General features: G+C 35.7%; 1 protein-coding gene across 2 annotated transcripts in view; it reads right to left on the bottom strand.

Annotated features, from left to right (window-relative positions):
• LOC150096231 (inhibitor of Bruton tyrosine kinase) overlaps positions 1–20,489 on the bottom strand; it is a 334,746-nt gene that overhangs the window by 163,906 nt on the left and 150,351 nt on the right. For both annotated transcript variants that reach the window (XM_090408899.1, XM_090408900.1), the window contains 2 exons: positions 16,820–17,107; positions 6,134–6,255 (listed from right to left, as the gene is read on the bottom strand). In XM_090408899.1, the coding sequence (XP_090265025.1) occupies positions 6,134–6,255; positions 16,820–17,107 (410 nt within the window). The remainder of the gene's footprint in view (positions 1–6,133; positions 6,256–16,819; positions 17,108–20,489) is intronic.

The raw sequence follows: 20,489 nt of genomic DNA, 5'->3' as shown, positions 1-20,489 counted from the left end.
ATATGTAACCTTATACCCTCGAACATGGAACTTTTTTTTGTCTTAAAATTTTATTATGAGTTGGCCTGTTTCGGCCCACAGCGGGGTAGCCATAGAACACGTATTTTATTTGAGCGATAAAGCACATGTTCCTGTTTTTGGTTCATCTTTTTCTGATTTGTGAAAAAAACATTCATTACTGTTGTGAATTGTAAATTTATAGTGAAACAAATTTAAACAGAAAATACATTTTTTAAAAGGTAAGTGTATGTAATTTAATATTATTTTAGTTGTTAGTTTTATTATTTTTTTGCTTTTAAACTGAAATAATTTAATTTAGGATTTTGGGATTAATTAATTAGTTGATTTTTAATAAAATATGCCCGTCAATTTTTTATATATGAAATTTTGCTAAAAACTGTATTAATTCCAAATACTTTTTTTTTTACCGAGAACTAAAGATCATTAAAATCAATGTAAAATGAAAATAATGTACAGTGGAACCTCAGTTGTCGAACGGCTCAGTTCTCAAACATATTTTCCGAACAAAAATCGCCCGTTCCCGAACAGGCAAACAGCAACCACGTGCTGAGCTGTAAGGCAGGAAAGCGTCAATTACGCGGCAGCTGTCGTTCAGTGCAAACACCTGCTCGAATTTGCAGTGAGTTTTTTTGATTTTCTTTATGTTTTGTTGTTTTTTTCATAAATTATTATTAATTAAGCCACCATGGGGCCGCAGAAGAATAGTGATAGCAGCAAAGCGAAAAGAAAAGTTGTTAGAACCACAATAGAGATGAAAAAAGAAATCATATCCAAACATGAAAATGGTGTTCATGTCTCGAATCTTGCTATGCAGTTCGGTATGGCAAAATCAACAATATGTACAATACTCAAAAATAAAGAGGTGATGAAGAGAGCTGATGCTGAAAGAGGAACGAAAGTTCTTACTAATCAAAGATCGCAGATGATTTAAGAAGTGGAAAAATTGTTGCTACTTTGGATAAATGAGAAACAGTTAGCTGGTGATAGTGTTTCTGAGGCTATAATTTGTGAAAAAGTGAGGCGATTACATGATGACCTGTTAAAGAAAAACCCTGGTACGCGTGTTGATACTGATGTGTTAAAAGCTAGTAGAGGGTGGTTTGAGAAATTTAAGAGGAGAAGCGGCATACATAGTGTGGTTAGGCATGGGGAAGCTGCGAGTTCGAACCGAGAAGCTGCTGAGAAATATGTGCAAGAATTTAGTGACTATGTAAAGGCTGAGGATTTTCTTACCCAATAAGTGTTCTACTGTGATGAAACCGGCCTATTTTGGAAAAAATTGCCAAGAGGACCTACATCACTCAGGAGGAAAAAACATTGCCAAGAGGACCTACATCACTCAGGAGGAAAAAACATTGCCAGGACACAAGCCAATGAAGGACAGGCTGACTCTTTTGCTATGTGGAAACGCAAGTGGGGACTTCAAGGTCAAGCCATTGCTTGTGTACCACTCTGAGAATCCAAGGGTATTTATGAAAAATAACATGATGAAAAGTAAATTGCCTGTTATGTGGAGGGGCTAATAGTAGGGCTTGGGTAACCAGGAAATTGTTTATTGAGTGGATTCATGAAGTCTTTGCCCCAAATGTGAGAAAATACCTTCGAGAAAAAAATTTGCAAATTAGATACCTTCTTGTGATGGACAATGCTCCTGCTCACCCTCCAAGCTTGGAGGACAAGTTAGTGGAGGAGTCTGATTTTATCACAGTGTAGTTCTTGCCCTCCTAACACAACTTCTCTCATTAAGCCCATGGACCAGCAGGTCATTTCAAACTTTAAGAAACTCTACATCAAAGCACTGTTTCAAAGGTGTTTTGAAGTGCCTCTGACACAGAATTAGCACTCAAAGAATTCTGAAAAAATCACTTCAACATCCTCCATTGCTTAAGTATCCTTGACAAAGCCTGAGCACAAGTGACTTACAGGACGATGAACTCGGCCTGGAGGAAATTGTGGCCAGACTGTGAAGCAGACAGAGACATTGAGGCTAAGCATGTTGCTCATGTCGAATGATATTGTGTCTCTGGACAAAAGCATGGGCTTGGAAGTTGAAAATGCTGATGTGGAGGATCACAGGAATGAACTCACCACGGAAGAACTGAAACACCTTCAGAAGGAGCAGCAAAAGGCGGAGGTGGAGGAAATGTCTTCGGACACAGAGGAAGGGATTGAGGATGTTCCTAGATCTTTGATCAAAGAAATGTGTGCGAAATGGAGTGAGGTGCAAAGTTTTGTGGCAAGATATCACCCTCACAAAGCTGTAGCAAACCGCATCATAAACCATTTCAATGATAGTGCCATGTCTCACTTCAGAAATATTTTAAAATGCAGGCAAAAACAAATGTCACTGGACAGGTTTTTAGTGAGACAGAGGCCCAGTGTGTCTCAAGCAGCAGAGTCGAGTGGTGCCAAGAGACAGAAAAGAGAAAAAACCCCAGAAGGACAGTAACCTGATGTTTTTATGGAAGGGGACTCCCCTTATTCACTTCCTTCCACTTACACCATCAACTCTCCTCCGTATGTATAGTTAAAGTGAAGTTAAATTTTCGTTTTTATTTTATCTATTTATTGTGTTTATTCTTTTTATGCAAGATTTTATGCATTTTCATTATGTTTGTATACGATCTTATGCATGAAGTACTGTTGTAAAGGTTTAAATAAACAATCATCTGGGGTTCGGGAATGGATTAATCCATTTTACATTAATTCTTATGGGAAAATAATTTCAGTTTTCGAACAATTCAGTTTCCAAACAGCCTTCGGGAACAAATTAAATTTGACAACTGAGGGTCCACTGCATTTATAGTTTACACCAACAAATAATTACATTAAAAAAATGTTAAAAGATATTTATTGATGTAATTATTTGTCTCCAAGCTCTCTCCTCCCCCTCCGGAAATTTTCTGCAGACACCCATGCATGCTTCACGTGAAATTTGTAGCACGGATTACATAACCCACACGACATCACACCAAACTGAAATGGGCACATGACGCCACTGATATATATATATATATATACATATATATAAAATAAAGGAAATACAACTGAATATGAGAATTACAGAGTAGTTCCCCTACTGAGAACTCCAGATGAGAATTATGCACACATACTTGAGAAGAGACTAAAAAAGAAAAAATTAAAAAAAATGAAGAGACACTTGGAGCAGAACACCCGAGGTTCTTGTGCAATAAAAGCTGTCAGCATTAGATTTCCACAGTACAATAAACAGCTGAGAAATTATGGGAATAAAAAGAACTCCAGTTTTGTAGGTATAGAAAGAGAATAAGCCAAGAGAAAAGCTTTTCAAAACATTACTACTTATCAAATATAATTGTCTAAGTAAATATTTAGAAATGAAGGAAAGAAAGTATCAGCAATAAAAAGACAAAGAGTATGAAAATAATCGAGAAGATTGAAAACATCAACTGCACCACCCAAAATATTAAAAAAAATAAAACACCTGATCAACTGGAGACCACAGATATGAGAGAATCCTGGGAAAAATTAGGACAGCGATGTCATCAATGGTAGTACCATATTAAAAATGAGGATATTAGGAAGAAACTTGATGATGTTGTTAGTATTCAGGAGTGTGAGAGGAGAGCTAATTTAAGGTGGCATGGTCACTTAAGCAGAATGAGAGAGGAAAAGTTCGCAAACAAGTGTTTCACCATGATACCGGGAATAAGACCCAGAGGATGACCAAGATCTACGCAAATTGATATAGTAAGAAGCGTCTTAGAAGGCCAAAACATAAGATCTGATAATACTGGATTAATTTGGAAGAAAACCGTCAATAAGAGGCTAATTGATGTAAACTTTCTATGTAGTATTATCATAACATCTCATACACCACCAGAGAATACATATCAGGAATTTGATGATGATGGAAATAAAGGAAGATAGTCTGATAAGATGCAAGACAAAGAAGCATACTATCTCAACTCTTATTCAGCTTATACATGGAACAAAGTAGCGCTAAGTCCAATATCAAAATTAGCTCCAACTAACATTAAACAGATAATATACTCCTGAACAAATAGAGTCCGCATCTCTACATTCTTATTCTTAAACTAAAACTGAATACCTGCTGTAACAAATAAAAAGAACTAAACTATGAATATAGGTAGGAACATGGAACACTTCAACTGAAGTCTCAATGGAGAACCTATAGATTAAGTTTCTGGCTTGGTTGGCTAAGAGGGTAGGCATCCACTTTTCAATTAACAGGCTGCAGGTTAAAATCCTGTCACAGGCATGGATATCTGTGATTGTCTTTAGTTGGGAGACGAATTTCATTTACTAGTGGGCAACTACCTCTCTCACTTACTGGAAGCCTCAAGTACCTTGAAAGAGTTCAATATTTGGTCTGTTTAACAGGGTTTCAGATTATATAAAATATTATTTAAAAAACTACACACATTCTCCTATGAAAATAGAAGGAAATTCTTAGCCCCTACAACAGTACTATCATATATTATTGGTTTACACAACCTTTCTGGATAGAAGTTGCAAAAAAATAAAAATAAATTAAAAAAAAAATAGAAAAAATCTGCACAGTTAGCCAAGTGGCTATGCACTTTACAACCATATGCCTGGGAAAGGAGTGTTCTGAGTTCGATTCCAATCGCTGATGTGAAGAGCTTAGGATCTTTCTCAGACATAACCATGTTAGCTGGTCTAGGACGTGGAATGCAGGGTTTTTCCTCCCACAAGCAGGCAAATCGGCCTTGAGAACATAAGACTTCTACAGATATAGGATACACTGGGAGGCATAGGGCCAACCACCTTATCCTCGTATAATGGTTGCAGTTATAAGGAATAGAAACTTTTGACACCGTAAAAAGTGAAAGAGGAAAAGATTAAGAAAGAAAAAAAAATAAAGTAAAACATTTCAGCTATTTAAGGCACAATTTTTAGTGAAAATGGTAAATTAAATATGGAAATAGACAACAGAATAAACAAAGACAGTATGGTGAAAGAACAGCTGAATAAATTTATGTGGAATAAGAGAAATTAGCCCAAAATACTAAACTATTAGTATATAAGACAGTATTCAAACCCAGATTATCCTATGAATCTGAATATACACAACAGCTGATAAAAGATGAGAAACAACAGACATGAGTTTTAAGAAAAATTGAATGAGTGAACAGATGGAATCAATGGCAGAATCATTAAGAATGAAGATATTGGAAAGGACCTTGACATAGCATTCAAGAATGTAAGCAGAGCTGATTTCAGGTGGGATAGTCACCTCAACAGAATGAAAGAAGGATGGCAGGAAAAAGATCCATAGGAAGACCATGATAAGATATAGGTGGATTGATGTAGTCAGAAGTGTCCAAGAAGAGAGAGAGAGATATACAAGTTTTCACAATATTTATGTGCTGACAAGCAGCAGATTAAGTAAACTTAATCATGTAGCACTGGCACAGCATTCTGTACAACCCTTGAGCATAGGTGTCAGGAATTTGATGAAATATTTCTAAGAACAAATAAAGTAATGGTAAGCAATGCTAAGAGTTGCTTATCCGTTTTCTAAATACATCTATTAAGAAAAACGTCAGCAATGATATGCTTACAAAGACAAAGTTTTGATCTTTTAATCCATTCAGCTGTAAAGCAGCATGTACACACACATCAAACTTCTATCCAAAAAAAACAATACTTTCAAATTTTAACTATAGTAAAGCAGTAAATTTACATCAACTTTTGAGATTTTGTAGGAAGGCAATGCAGTTTATTAAGAATCTTCTCAAGTTTTTTTTTTTTTTTTCACATATTTATATACAGGTGAGATATGTATTTTTACCTCACCACACAAATGGTTTAAGGACCATTTTAATAACATCTTTAAAACTATCCATTTCTAATATATTGTTTTGTAAATATTTCCTCTTATACTTATTTTAAACAGTGAAGTATATTTTCAATAATAAGTGCAACACAAATCATTCTTTGAAAAAGACATTAACTCAATTTTCTATGGAGAAGCTGTTTATCTTATTCAATATTATTTTTACCTTAGCAAAAATAAAATTAAGTAAAATCAATTTATGAAGGGAAATTAAATATTAAATTTATTTAGTTTTGAAGAAACACTAACCTTTTAGTAAGAGTTTGCACTCCTAACCTCCGACTTGCTTCTTTGACTTCCTCTAGCACATTAGTATTAGTACGTTTGTCTTTTTTCACACCCTTCAATTTTTGCTTTTTTTCTTGCTGTACCTATAACAAAAAGGAATACTACAGAAAACACTCTTTAATGATTTTACTTTTAAGTTTGATTTAGATTTTAATGTTATAAAGAACATGACTGCCAGTAAGTTTCATCCCTAGTGTACACTACTAAAAATCTAAAGCACACCCATTTAAACAAACTAATCACTATAAATGGAAAAGATGCTTTTTAGCCTTTTTATATAGAGTATATAAAAAGTGATGGTAAACATTGTGAGGGCAAAAAAGAATTTTCAAAACATGGGTCCACAAACCAACTGCTGAGATAAACTATTTTTGGTGGGGATCACTAAACAATCTTCATATTTTTATTCAAATGCATATCAGAATTACACTTTTGTAACCATTTGAAACATTTACTTAATAATTTTGGCCCATTTTACTAGGTCAGGCATTCAATATGTTGTCCATTTGTTCTAATGCCTGCACTCATCTCATCACTGAGGCTCATACTCTTCCAAATAGCACTGGATCATCTGATGCTGATATGCTAAAGACAGCCATTTTCAATATTCTGTTGCAGTTCATCCCCTATCTATGGGAACTGAAAACATCAGGTCTCTTTAATAGCCCCATACAGGTTTGCTTCTTCCTATCCAAATAAATACTGTACCTTTGATTTAGCTGTTCTCTTACTGAATGAAGAAAGTGAGCTAGTGCATACACACCAGATGCTTTAATGCCTCTAAAATAGGGACATGCTCCATAACTTCTAGTAGATCATGTTGCCGAAAATGGAAGTATGCAGCTCCTACCAGTCTGAAAGAATACGTATGTCCATCAGAATATTTCCTAGGATACTTGCTCACAAATTCAATGAAAAGCGATGGTGACGTCACAATTCAGCAACAGCAATCATCAGATTTTCATCAGCACAAATATGGCAACTGTGGAAATTGAACATGTCATCCCAAGTAAAAAAACACCTCAATGAAAAAGACAGTATGTTAAAATATTGGGATTTCGGGCAAACAGGTACCCCAGCCACCACTCAACACTGTAGTCAACCTCTCGTCGGCAGTTTTAAAGCCTGAAGCACTCACCACACTTTCACGTGGTCACAATTTCGCCCTAGCTCCTAAAAGGATACCTGCTGAAGAAATCATGATCCAAATAGAGCGTGGAATTCACAACCTGCCTAACCATATCGCCAACAACGAGACTGGATGTAGTCAGTGTTCTCACTAAAGCCAAACCTCCAAAATCCAACTTATCCAAAAACGAATATACAGCCCTACAAGAATTGAAAAACAACAAAAAAATAGTAATCACCAAAGCTGATAAGGGAAGCGCCACTGTGGTACTCAATCAAAAAGACTACAAAGGTAAGCTAAATTCTTTAGTACGAGACCGTACTACTTACCTCCCCATTGAATATAATCCGACCAGCTCTCAGATTAGAACTATCCACAGACTCCTTAAGAAAGTCACTTCTTCGCCTGTGGAAGTCACCAACAAACTTAAACCTTATAACTCTAGACCCCCCCCGATTATATGGACTCCCAAAGATACATAAACAAAATGTGCCATTGCGTCCCATAGTGGATGGCATCGATCCCCCCCACATATAAATTAGCCAAACATTTAGCCAAAACGCTCGCACACTACACTGGCAACATACCATCACACATAAAAAACTCGGCCCACTTTAAAGCCAGTATAGAAAACCTCACACTCCAACACACTGACATAATGGTCAGTTTTGACGTCTCCTCCCTATTCACTAATGTCCCACTCAAAGAAACCCTTGAGCTCATCCAAGCCAAGTTTCCTCCCGATATCTCAGCCCTATTTCAGTTCACAATGAACTCAGGCTATTTCGTTTGGCAAGGAAAGTTCTACAAACAGATAGAGGGGACAGCCATGGGTTCATCACTTTCCCCACCCTTGGCCAATTTCTTTATGGAGACATTTGAAGAGAAAGCCTTAAACTCCGCCCCACAAAAACTCACTATTTGGCTTCGTTATGTGGATGATGTGTTTGCTATTTGGCCACATGGCTCAGACACACTCCACTCCTTCCTAACACACTTAAACAACCAACATCCCAGAGTCCAGTTCACCTTAGAAAAAGAGGAAAACAACACCCTCCCCTTCCTAGACACTTTAATCACCCGCCAGCTTGATGGATCTTTGGTTTTCTCTGTCTACAGAAAACCTACCCGCACTGGCAGATACATTCACCAGCAATCCCCCCCCCCCCCCTCACAACAATATGGGGTGATAAAAACACTATATAACAGGGCAAAATTAATCTGCTCAGATGACAAGGCCCTGACTATTGAACTAAACCACATCCTCAACACTTTCTTAGCCAATGGCTATAACCCCAAAAAAATCCAAAAAATACTAAAACCTGTAAACCACACCCCCCTCCACAATAAAGATTACACCAAGTCTATCACCATCCCCTACATCCAGGGCACCTCTGAAAAAATAACCAATATCCTCAAAAAATATGACCTTACTTCCTGTTACAGACCATATAAAAAGTTGGCATCCCTTATCCGCTCTACCAAAGACCAACCACTTCCCCTAGACCTACCTGGTGTATACCAGGTCCCTTGCAGCTGCAAATTGTCCTACTTTGGCCAAACAGGCAGAACAACAAATATCAGGATTTCAGAACACCAAGACTACATCCGGTGCCAGCCCAGTACAGCCGCTCTGGGCTGGCAGACCATGCCTTAGATACCCACCATAAAATTCGTTGGAAGAAAGCAAAAATAATCTATCGCAGCAAGTTTAAATATGAAAGATTATTCAAAGAATCTTCAGCAGCTCTAAAAAACGTTCCTAACCTCAACAAATTTGGGTGCATGAAACTGCCCCAAATTTGGGAGACTTTCATTATGAGAACTTCAGCCCAACTGCCAAGACTACCAAATTAGCCCGCAAGAGGGCACCATTAGGACTTTAGGAACAATATTAGTTTCTTGCTTTCTTCCTCATTTGCTTTGTGTTAGTTCCTGAGTGCACATACCATATCTTTATGTTCCTGAAGATGGCAATGTGACATTGCCGAAATATAGAAGTTATTCATTAAAGTTACCTTTAATTAATATATTTTATATGCATTGTTAATTACGTAAACTAATTACCAGTCAAACAGGTGCAGTTAGCTGAAGATGACCTTTGGTGGAGTCAGCAGCAATAAAAGCTTGAACATGTCAAATGTGATAGAGGCATAGCAACTGTAGGTGTAAGATACACCAAAGATGATGTAGAAAATGTGCTAAGGCAACCCCCTTTTTTTACTGATACTTTGTGGCACTCTTTCCTCTGTTTTGGGAGTATTTACTGTTCTCTTCCCTCTGAGTGAAAGAACAGCTTCCACTCTAAGGTACTGATGGATGTGTGGCTGTCTCTGATTGGGAAAAACTTTTAACATATATATATATATATATATATATATATATATATATGTTAAAGATACCATGCTATTTTAAACCTGGTTTTACTCCATTTCCCAAGTATGCAAACAGACAAACAAGTCAAGTTTGCACCTGCAAGTGTTGCAAGTCTAGCTGACCCTGCACATAGTGCAAGACCAAGGCAACTCATGGTCAAAGCACCTTATGGTAACTTGTTCTGGTAAAATACTTATAAGCTCTGTATTACTAAAATCTTCGTATTTCTAGCCTGGCTCCCACTGATGGGACCTCAATAAGTATTAAAGGCAAGGGTAGTGGCCCCTTGCCTTTAATACAAAGCATCATACATCTCCTCCAGGAAATGTGCTTTGCATTAAGGGTAAATATTAAGATTAGTGATCAGAGCTTATTCTACTTTTACCATGAGTTGCCTTGATCTTGCACCACGTGCAGGGTGAGTTAGACTTGCAACACTTGCAGGTGCAAACTTGACTTGTTTGTCTGTTTGCATACTTGGGAAATGGAGTAAAACCATGTTTAAAATAGCGTGGTATCTTTAACATATATTATACCCAAGGTAAAATACTTTCTACATACATATATATATGTATCTTCTAGTGACCTGCCACTAATACTATGCTGCATTAGTGTACTTCATTTTACTACAATCACCTCTTTATCACAGTAGGTGCCTGATTTCTATGAAGTGGTGAACTGTACTGTACTGCCACAAACACTCTTCTCCTTCACACAAAACAACTTACAAGAGCTCTCCCAAAGATGATGCATCCTTTGATCCAGTGGCAAATGGGCAGAGCGTAGAGGATAGCAAGGGTACTGAAGAATGTCCATAATCTTTGAAAACGTGCTTAAAGGAGGTATCTGAATGTATCCTTAGTGTTCAAAGAATAAATAGGTTGGGAGTGAAATGGATGTGCAACCTTATTAAGCAAGAGATCCACAAGAAGAAGATGAAGTGGAAAGAATATCAAGGGAATAAGAGTAAGAGGAATTATGAAATATACAAAGCTCAGGCCAGAAAAGTAATGAGTATTGTGCAGAAAGCTAAATTGGAGTATGAAAAGAAATTGGCCATGCACGCAAATGAAAGAATGAATGTGCAAGAATAACTTTAGTGAATGCAAATAGTACTTGAGTGTGGTAAGCTAATGAGATTGTTCATTTAATGAGTACTAATATATATCAACCAGGTGTATGTAATATTATGCACAGTGCTAATGCTACATTGGATGAAGAGTTAGAGGTTCATGAAAATGAGGTTGAAGAGCTGTTGAATAACCTGGATAAGAATTTGTCTATAGGGACAGATGGAACATCAGCCTATTTGCTAAAAGAATGTTCAGCCAAATTGGCTTGGCTTTTCACATGTTTGAATAACTTGAGTCTCAGCTCAGGAATGATGCCACAGTTTCTTTCATTCCTTTCAGGTATGAAAGGAATGTATGATAGTTCCATTGTACAATGGTGGTGGTGCAAAAATTGATATGTCTAACTACTGACCTATCAGTATTTCTGGTGTGGTAGTGAATCTGCCAGATTTAAAGTGACCAGTGGTGTACTTCATGGTTCAGTCCTTGGGCCATTATTGTTCAATCTATACATTAATGACATTAGGCAGGGTCTAACATCAGATGTGTAATGTTTTCTGATGATGTGAAGATAGGCAGGACAATCAGGGATGCTATTGATATTCAGCAGTTACAAAATGATTTGATTAGGCTGGAAATTTGGGCAAACAAAAATGGCTTTTCAGTTTAATGTTAGTAAGTGTAAAGTTATGCACTTTGGTGTGATCAGATTTCCAGCAGCATATTATATTAGTGGGGTTATGCTAAAAGAAACTGAGATCTTGGCATATTGGTGGGTAGGAATTTGAAGTTTAAAGGTCACATAGCAAAAATTGCAAATACAACTCAGAGGATAATTGTGATGATGAAGCAAACCTTGACATGTAAGGAAAAGGAAGTCATTTTGCTTCTTTATAAGGTTTTGGTAAGACCACATCTGGATTACTGTGCACAGGTTTGGTCTCCCAGATTCCAAGGGGGATACAGAAGCTGTGGAAAGGGTGCAAAGAAGAGTTACAAAGATTATATCTGGATTATGGGATTCAGATTACGAGGACAGATTGTAAGTATTTCGATAACTGGAGAAAGAGGGGTGATATGATAGAGGTCTATAAACTTTTGAATGGGTATTACAGGATAGTGTCTGATGAAATGTTTCACCATACGGAAGGTGGGGAGAGAACACAGGGGGACATCCATGGAAGTTAAATTTGTTCACAGTCAGGAAAGGGGTAAGAGTTAGGTTTTTTTCTCACAGGGTAGAGAGTGGAACAATTTGCTTTTGGGGTAGCGATACCCCCTAAAGCGACTGAATTCTTCATCGTTTTCAAAAACCTATCATTTCAATGAATGACTTGATTTTGTTGACTGCTGTAATTACATAATGTAATGACCTGTGTAGGCAATCACTCAGTATTTTGCAATTAAATGTTGACGATGAATTACAAAGAGTATAGTGAATACATTTGGCACTGCCTCTTTGAAATATGCAATAAAACTCTGATAGTGTCCTACCATCGCTGGAGCACCATCAGTAGCAACTGACAAGATATTATTCAGAGGGATTTCTTTTTCTTTAAAAAACTCATCCAATGCATGAAATATTGATTTTCCTTTAGTGTCAGTTAGCAAATTTTTAGGAAATAATAATTCATGGCAAATTTTTTCTTCTTTTATGTATCGCATATATGCTAAAAGTAGGGCTTCATTTCCTGGTAAAGTAGACTCCTCAAGTTGTATAGAGAGCAGGGTTGTTTTTAAATACTTACATAACGAGTTTAACATCTGGGCCATTTCATCAATTCTTCATTGCATTGCATTATTGCTTAAAAGAATTTCCTTGATAATATCAGAAACTTGTTTATGCAGTACAGTGCATATGACATCTCACTAATAGCTGGTAGAATTAGTTTTTCACCAACATCATGCAGTTTTCCCAAATTAGCAATTAGTAAGGAAATGTAAGAGGAGCACAACCAATCATCACCTAGTTTGGATGCTGCTGAAAACATACATGCCAATGTTGGTTGTTTCAAAAATTTGTCTTTAAGTGCTTGAAAATATGATAAATCCTTATCTTTTTTTATCAAACTTTTATCAAATGTTCTTCTAGTCTTGAAGGCTTCATAGATTCATTTGAAAAAACTTTTTGGCAAAGCAGGCACATTGGTAATGTTTTGTTTGTAGGAGACTGAATAAAATCGTATTTTAAATACGCAATATTATATTGCCATTTCTTCTTGGGTTCAGCCATGATATTATCAATAAAAAAAGTTAAATTGACAAAACTGCTAGAATGCAATTTCTCACATACCTAAACCACATTATTTTTACAAGAAAAGGTATAAAAATACTCGCGTGAAACCTGCTGTTTTATTGGAACAACAATTTGCTTTGTGTGTAATCCATGTAAGTAAGGTACCGAGGTATCGAATATGCACTAAAATTTTTATGCACTATATCAAATTGCTAACTGCTTGTCACACAATTCAGAAACAATCTAAAACTGATTTCATACACCTAACATATTTATGGTGTTATACAGTGAACAAGTCATAACATGCACATGTTTCTGCTGAGTGCACTAGACTTGTAAAATCGTGATCACCTGAAAGTGCATGCCTACCAACACTTTGCTGGTTAAAACCTGTCATCGGACTTCAATGCCAATCAGCTGCAACTTGTATTTTGCACGTTTCCTTGGAAAATAAAGCAACCACTATGACTTTACTTATGTTATACAACAGTTATATCATCAACATTTGTGATGATATAACTGTTGTATAACATAAGTACATTTTTTTTCATAAATTAGGTGCTGAAAAAAAATTTTTTTTCAGCACCTAATTTTTGTCCTTTATGCTTTCACTGCCCCTTATTTCAATTCAATGCCCCTTTTGCTCATGAAGCCACTATCCCCCACTTTGGGAACCACTGTTCTAATGGAACCTTTAGATCTGATAAACATTCCTTCTGTATGAGAAAAAAAAAACTTCATTTATAAAGTTCCTTTAATATCTTTTATAACTAAGAACTTTTATTGTTAAAAGACCATAAGATTTAATGATTAAAAATGCAAATAGCCAACAAGTTTCACTAGCCACTGTCTAGCATTTTCAAGGCTGTACTGGTATGAAAACAAATGTATCAAGTTACATGAAAAGATACACTTTAGTAACAGCTAGGCCGTTACATTTGATAATTCATGTTTGGTGGCATGCATGCTTTCGAATGCTTCAGTCAGAATCCGGTACATGACCACATGTTGTGTAGTTTTTCACATATTGTAGTTGTGTTAAACTGAGAGAATTGATGAGATATTTCCATATGTCTTTAAGAATAGATTTCTATTTAAATTATTGCCTGTGCATAGCACCATTGCTGCTTCTTTGAAAGTGCTGTGTCTGTAGTCATTCTCGATGTAAGGCATAGAACTGTTTTTCCAATCTATAACATGATTTGATGTTGAGAAATGATGAGCTAAACCAGATGTGATGATTCTATTGTGATTGACATCCCTCACATGTTCCTTCTGTCTTATTTCAAAACTTCTAGAGGTCTGTCCAATGTAAGAAAGGTCAGACATGCATGGAATTTCACATACTCCAGAAAATTTAAAGAAAGGTACCTCATCTTGTGATCTTAAGACTTGTCTGATTGTGGTAGTTGGTTTAATCTTTTATAACTGTTATAAAACTACTTCTATGTGATGCAACAGCTAAAAACTTTAAAACATCTTTCTTTCTTTATGAGACTGCTACTAATGCAACTTCCCTCTAATCCAAAATTTTTTCCACTACTCTCTCTCTATTTGTATCTCCAATGACAGTTCTCTCCTCAGATGTTTACCAGTTACCATATTCTTTTTACTCATTCATGTTCCAGCATATATAATACTTTGTTTCCATTTCAGTCATGAGGTGAGAGAAGCTGCTGCTATTATCTGTTATCCTCATGGCACTTTATTTGAAAGCAGTAAAATCTGACACTTTCTAATAAGTCTTAACTTTTGTATTTTTAGCATATCCAAACATTAAATTGTAATCCTTATTCTGGATAGATTAACATTACATCTGGATAGAATAAGATTACAATTAAGTGAATTCATTTGGTAAACATATATTAACAATACACAAATATATAAAAGATAAATTATAATTAATTTGTACTTTTCTCAATATATTTTACACTGACATACTGGGGAAAAAAAAAAAAAAAAAAAAACCCGAAATCTACACTCATCTAATTAAATTAAAACACTGCAGAAAATGTGTATATTAGATAATTATTGCATAAAACAATTCAGATAATAGTGTGTGTGTAGGGGAATTAGAATATTCAATTTAAAAAAAGCACATGTATATTAATTAACCATCATTTGATGGCTTATCTGCTTCTATAATGTGCTAGGAAGGAAAAAATACAGAAACTTTTGAAGGAAGCCATTAAAAAAACAAAAGAACTGGTTCTTGTAGCGAATTTAAACAGCAGAAAATTAAATGAAAAAGGCTCAGAAATGTCTTAAATATGATGAAATGGAGATGTAACTAACATTACACAGCATAGTTCCAAATAAAGATATATCCTCTCCGCTGCATAGGCAAAACCAGAATGAGAAGCCTTACTGATTACATTACTGTTGCGCTTTCTAATGGATAGGATATCGGTGTTTTTGCCATATAAAGAACAGGAAGTGATCAATAGTTCTATGCAAAATAAAAAGTATGGAAATTATCATAAAATGGCAGATTTTATAATAGCAGTCTCATATGGTGACACTGTAAATAATTTTGTTTTTTTGCCTAGTTTTACACCATTAAAGAAGTAAAATATAAATATGAAAGATTCTCTCTAGGTCAGGCTAGGATGAATGGTTAATCAAAACAGTTATGCTGTTGTTTAGTGTTATTTTCTCAGTTTTAATTTTCTCTTCATGGATAGATGTAAAAATCTATCCTCAAATATATCGCATCTATAGTTTCCTTAGCCTCCAAAAAACTTGGTGTCCTCTTTCATTCAAATACTACTTCATGACCTCACGACTGCTCAGAAAACATTCCCCATTTTGTAGTGCACCAAAAACATCTCTAAGAATGCTTGAAGTTATCCAAAACAGGGCAATTCACTTGCCAGATGACCTATAGCAAAACTGCCTCCAATCACTTTCTCACAGATGCTCTGCTTCTGCATCATACAATTTTAATAGGTATTTTCTTGGTCACTGCTCCAGTGAAATAGGTGCCACAATCCCTTTCAAGTTTCCTATAATCACATGAATACAGCTGATGATCAACATCCATATATAGTTCAGCTCTAAACTTAACTAACCAACTTCTCATCCATTTCTTCCATTCCATCCACCTCTGTTCTTTGGGAAAGTCTTCCCCAAACCTTTCGTCAGTTCATGAAACACATTAACAGATTGCTTTCTTCCTGATTATCTGTCCACACATGCGACCACCATAGATGTTGCGACCTCTCATGTGTGCTGGATATAAAAAACAAATATAAAATACACAATGTAAATAATGAAAAACTTTAATTATATATCTTAACATCCTATCCCTATTACAAGGACATTATCATAGAGTACAGAGCAGTCAGTTTCTAATAGTGACTTTTGGCTGATGCTGATACCTGATGTTCATTTTCTTATATTTCTGTAACACAGTGCTTCCTTTGCATATCTGCTCTCCAGCCAAAAGGCTGGGGGTTCAAATCCCGCCATGGGCATGGATGTTTGTGATTGTCTGTGAAAATACTAGTGGTGGTGGTCGGCAGTAGATGGCATTGGTGTAGATGAAGGAAGCAGTTGTGGTTGGTGGAGACGGAGGTTGTAGAGTAGGTGTCCTCCCTCAATGAGTCCTTAGGCTCCCTGGAGGTGTTATATAATAATAATAATCTTGTCACTTGACTAAATAGCAATATTTTTAAGAGAGTACAGATGCATTTTAATTTACACACAAGCTATTAATGGTATGGTGTACAAATAATTACTCAATATTAAAATCAAAATACAATCACTATTATTATTACTAAATGATAATCATTACAAATAAAAAACAAAGTTAAATAATATTACATTCTTACCATGTAAGCACTGACACATGTGCCGAGACAACTAGAGTTTTTCTTTACTGAGTCCAGTTCTTCAATATGATTAGTATTCACTGGACTATTGATTTCATTACCATCTTTTGTGAAATCACATTGGTTAGAGTAAATATACTGTAATATCTGTTTAACAGCTTCAGGATGAATATTTTCCAATGAAAAAACATTAGAATTGGAGTACTTTTCTGCATTAAGCTGTTTGAAAAAGTAATCACTACGAGAAGCTAAAATGTATTTATGAGAAGGAAAACTATAATTGCCAACCTATAATATAAATAAATACAATAAGTACACATAAGTAAATGGTGAATTTTCATGTCATGAGTCAAATCATATTAAATTAAAAGAAAGCACAAAACTAAAACCTATAAGAAAAACAGTTAATTTATCAATCAATATTTGCATTTTAAATAATTAACTTATTTTTATTGACAGAACAAAAAAGTAAATGTATATCTTACAATTTCAATTTGATTCAAAGTGAATAACTACATTTTGCACTTTCTCATTAAATGAAGCCACCTATTTAACGACATTTGTCATTGTTGTTGTTCAACCTTTCTTCTACGAAGTAGTAAAAAAGTCCCGTTTCAATGCAATGGTATGTTCTATACCAGTGGTGTTCAACCTTTTTTACTACATGAGCTACTTTTCTATAAAAAGTTATTCGGCGATCTACTCTCTTATATATATGTTATTCGGCAATTTACTTTCTTATATAGATCACGTTCCCCCAACCTGATATCTCATTACGCACAAATAAACAACTAAAAACTTTATTTGTGTATTTAAAAATTTATTTATCACTTTTAATTATTTTAATAGAACAAATATTTTGGAATAAAATATTTATTTCTCTATTTTGGAAAACCAAAGTTAGAAAAAACAACAGATCGATTACAAACTCACAAGTTACAGGAAATGCTGGTTGATGAAAATAAAAAAAAAAAAGAAAGCTAATGTGAAATTTGGCATTGTTTGAACCTCGCAATATTTTCATAGTCAAGTTGATATGAAGAAGCGGCCAATCGCAGACAATCATCCAAACGATCATTTGTTCACTTGTAATTTGGTTTCTTAATTCATTTTTTATGACGGTCATATTTGAAAAAGCAGTAGCTTTTTCAAATATGACCGTCATTTGATTCATTTGATAGCAAATGAATCATTTGCCATCCTGCTCAGTTCATCTCTATCATGGTGTGGTAGGACACCCACAATCTTCACCTTCTCCAGTTCTTTTTTACTTTGTCCAACCACTCTTTCACATCCTCTCTCATAATACAGTTCTCAGCTCTCAGTTCATTAGTGTCAATAAAGACAATTAATTCTTTCACTTTATCATTGAGCATCCAGATAGCATCACTATTAACTTTTGTGCCAGGTAAACGAGATTTTGTTAAACTTTCATTAAGTACTCCTCTTCATGTGATCTTGATACTTATCTCAGAGTGCAGATTGAGTAATTATTATGTGGGACTTCAATTATAGAGATACAGACTGGAAGGAAGAAAGAAAGAACATATGGCAGAAAGGAAATGAAATTTACACACCTACTTAGAAATAATTACTCGAGGCAGCATGTGACAGGGGGGGGAATTGGGGTACAAGAGTATTGGATCCAGTTATAGGATCAAAAGAGCTATCCATAACCAACATGCTCACACACACATTGCCTCCAACTGGGAGAATGACCATACAGTCTTCACAAAGGGATGTTGTCAAGCATGAGGAATATTCTGTCAAGAAAGGGTATATGCAAACTAAAAGGCAGGTGATTATGACAAGCTTAGGAGCAAGCTTGAAGCCGTGTCATGGCATGAAAACCATCAAGGGAAGAATGTTAGTAGTGCATGGTATAGTTAAGAGACATCTGAAAAAAGCAATATCAGACTGAATACTAAAGGTCGTCGTCATCATCATCAAATTCCTGACATGTGCCCTCAAGGGGTGTACAGGATATGATAGTACTACATGAAAAATTTACATCATTACTAACTACCTATCTACAATTTTCCTCCAAATTAGTCTGCTACTTGTCAAGATTCCAACATTATCAGATCTTATATTTCTATCATCTAAGGCACTTTGTACCGTATCAATCCACCTATATCTTGGTCTTCTTCTGGGTCATTTTCCTGCCAACCTGGACAAACAAATGTTTGTCCAGGTTGGCAGGACACGTTTTGCTAATCTTTTCTCACCCATTCTGTTTAAGTGACCTGAGATTAGCTGTGCTAATGCATTCCTGGATGCTGACATTATGTTGGAGGTTTAATATATTTTTTACAACACTCAGAAAGAATTAAATTAGAATTTAATACTCCTATATTTCGTCCTAGTCACTAGGACATCTACGGGGATTACAAAAACAATTAATGTAACATGCACACAAAAACTTACAATACTAAGCCCAACCACGTGGGTGACACTAAAGTCCTATCTAGGTGGAGATCCCTCTAAGGGCAGTAGTAGGTGGCCTGGAATGTAAGGTGGGACCTCTGGTGATGAGTGTTTCCCAAATCTTCGGAAGCTTAATGCAACCGTATTTGTTAAGATTTGGTTGGTTTCTGAGAGCTGCTGCTGCTGCATTTAAGAAAAGTCTCTCTTTCTTGAATTTGCTGTGGTGGAGCATGGTGGTTTTCTTCCATGATACTCTGTGGGGGGTGTCCCTCTACACAAGGACTGGATGCTGACAATGTCAAGTTCTTTCCTAATATCCTCGTTTTTAATATGATATTGCCATTGATGCCATCTGTTCACGCCTCTAATCTTTCTCAGGACTCTCATATCTGCAGTCTCTAGTCTATGGTAAAGTTTTAATTTCTGACTCAACTCTCAAATCATAGGTTAAAACTGGTTCGAACACTGTCTTGTATATATACAGCTAAGTTAGTGTTACGACTAATTTCTCTCTTATTCCATATGAATTTATTCAATTGACTGCCTACCTTACCAGCTTTGTTGATTCTGTTGTCAATTTCCATATTTAATTTACTCTTCAGTAAAAATCGTGCCTAAGTAGTCAAAATATTTTACTTGTTCCACAGGTTCCCGTTCACAACACAGTTGACATTTTCAACAGTTCTACCTATTTTCATTGTCTTTGTCTTTTTAATGCTGACCTTCATACCATATCTATTACAACAGTTATTCAATTTAGTCAGGGAATCTTGCAAACTTGTAGCAGATTTATTTAGAAGTATAACATCGTCCGCATAAAGCAAAGAGCTGACATTAACATTTCCAATTCTGATATCATTTTTAATGCCACTTTCCTTCATAATGTGATCCATATAGATAATGAATAACAGAGGGGATAACGTACATCCTCGTCTCACACCAGATTTAACATTAAACCATCTTCCTGTACTTCCTTCAATTCTAACTGCTGACTTACAACTCAAATAAAGACTAAGTATTGCTTGATATAATGCCCCATTGACACCATATAACTGTAGTGTATTGAATAGCTTCTCTCTTGGCACCTTGTCATATGCCTTTTCCAGATTGACAAAATTTAAATACAGATCTTCGTTATATTCCCATGATTTCTCAACTATTTGTCGTAAAGAGAAGATCTGATCCTGACGCCCTCTATTTGGCCGGAATCCAGCTTGTTCTTCACCAAGCTTTTCTTCCACAA

The sequence above is a fragment of the Typopeltis vanoorti genome, chromosome 19 (assembly GCF_054136105.1).
Source record: "Typopeltis vanoorti isolate ZY-2024b chromosome 19, IOZ_Tvanoo_1.0, whole genome shotgun sequence".
NCBI lineage: Eukaryota > Metazoa > Arthropoda > Arachnida > Uropygi > Thelyphonidae > Typopeltis > Typopeltis vanoorti.
Note: the sequence above shows the minus strand (reverse complement) of the source record. Positions and strands in the feature narration are given on the sequence as shown.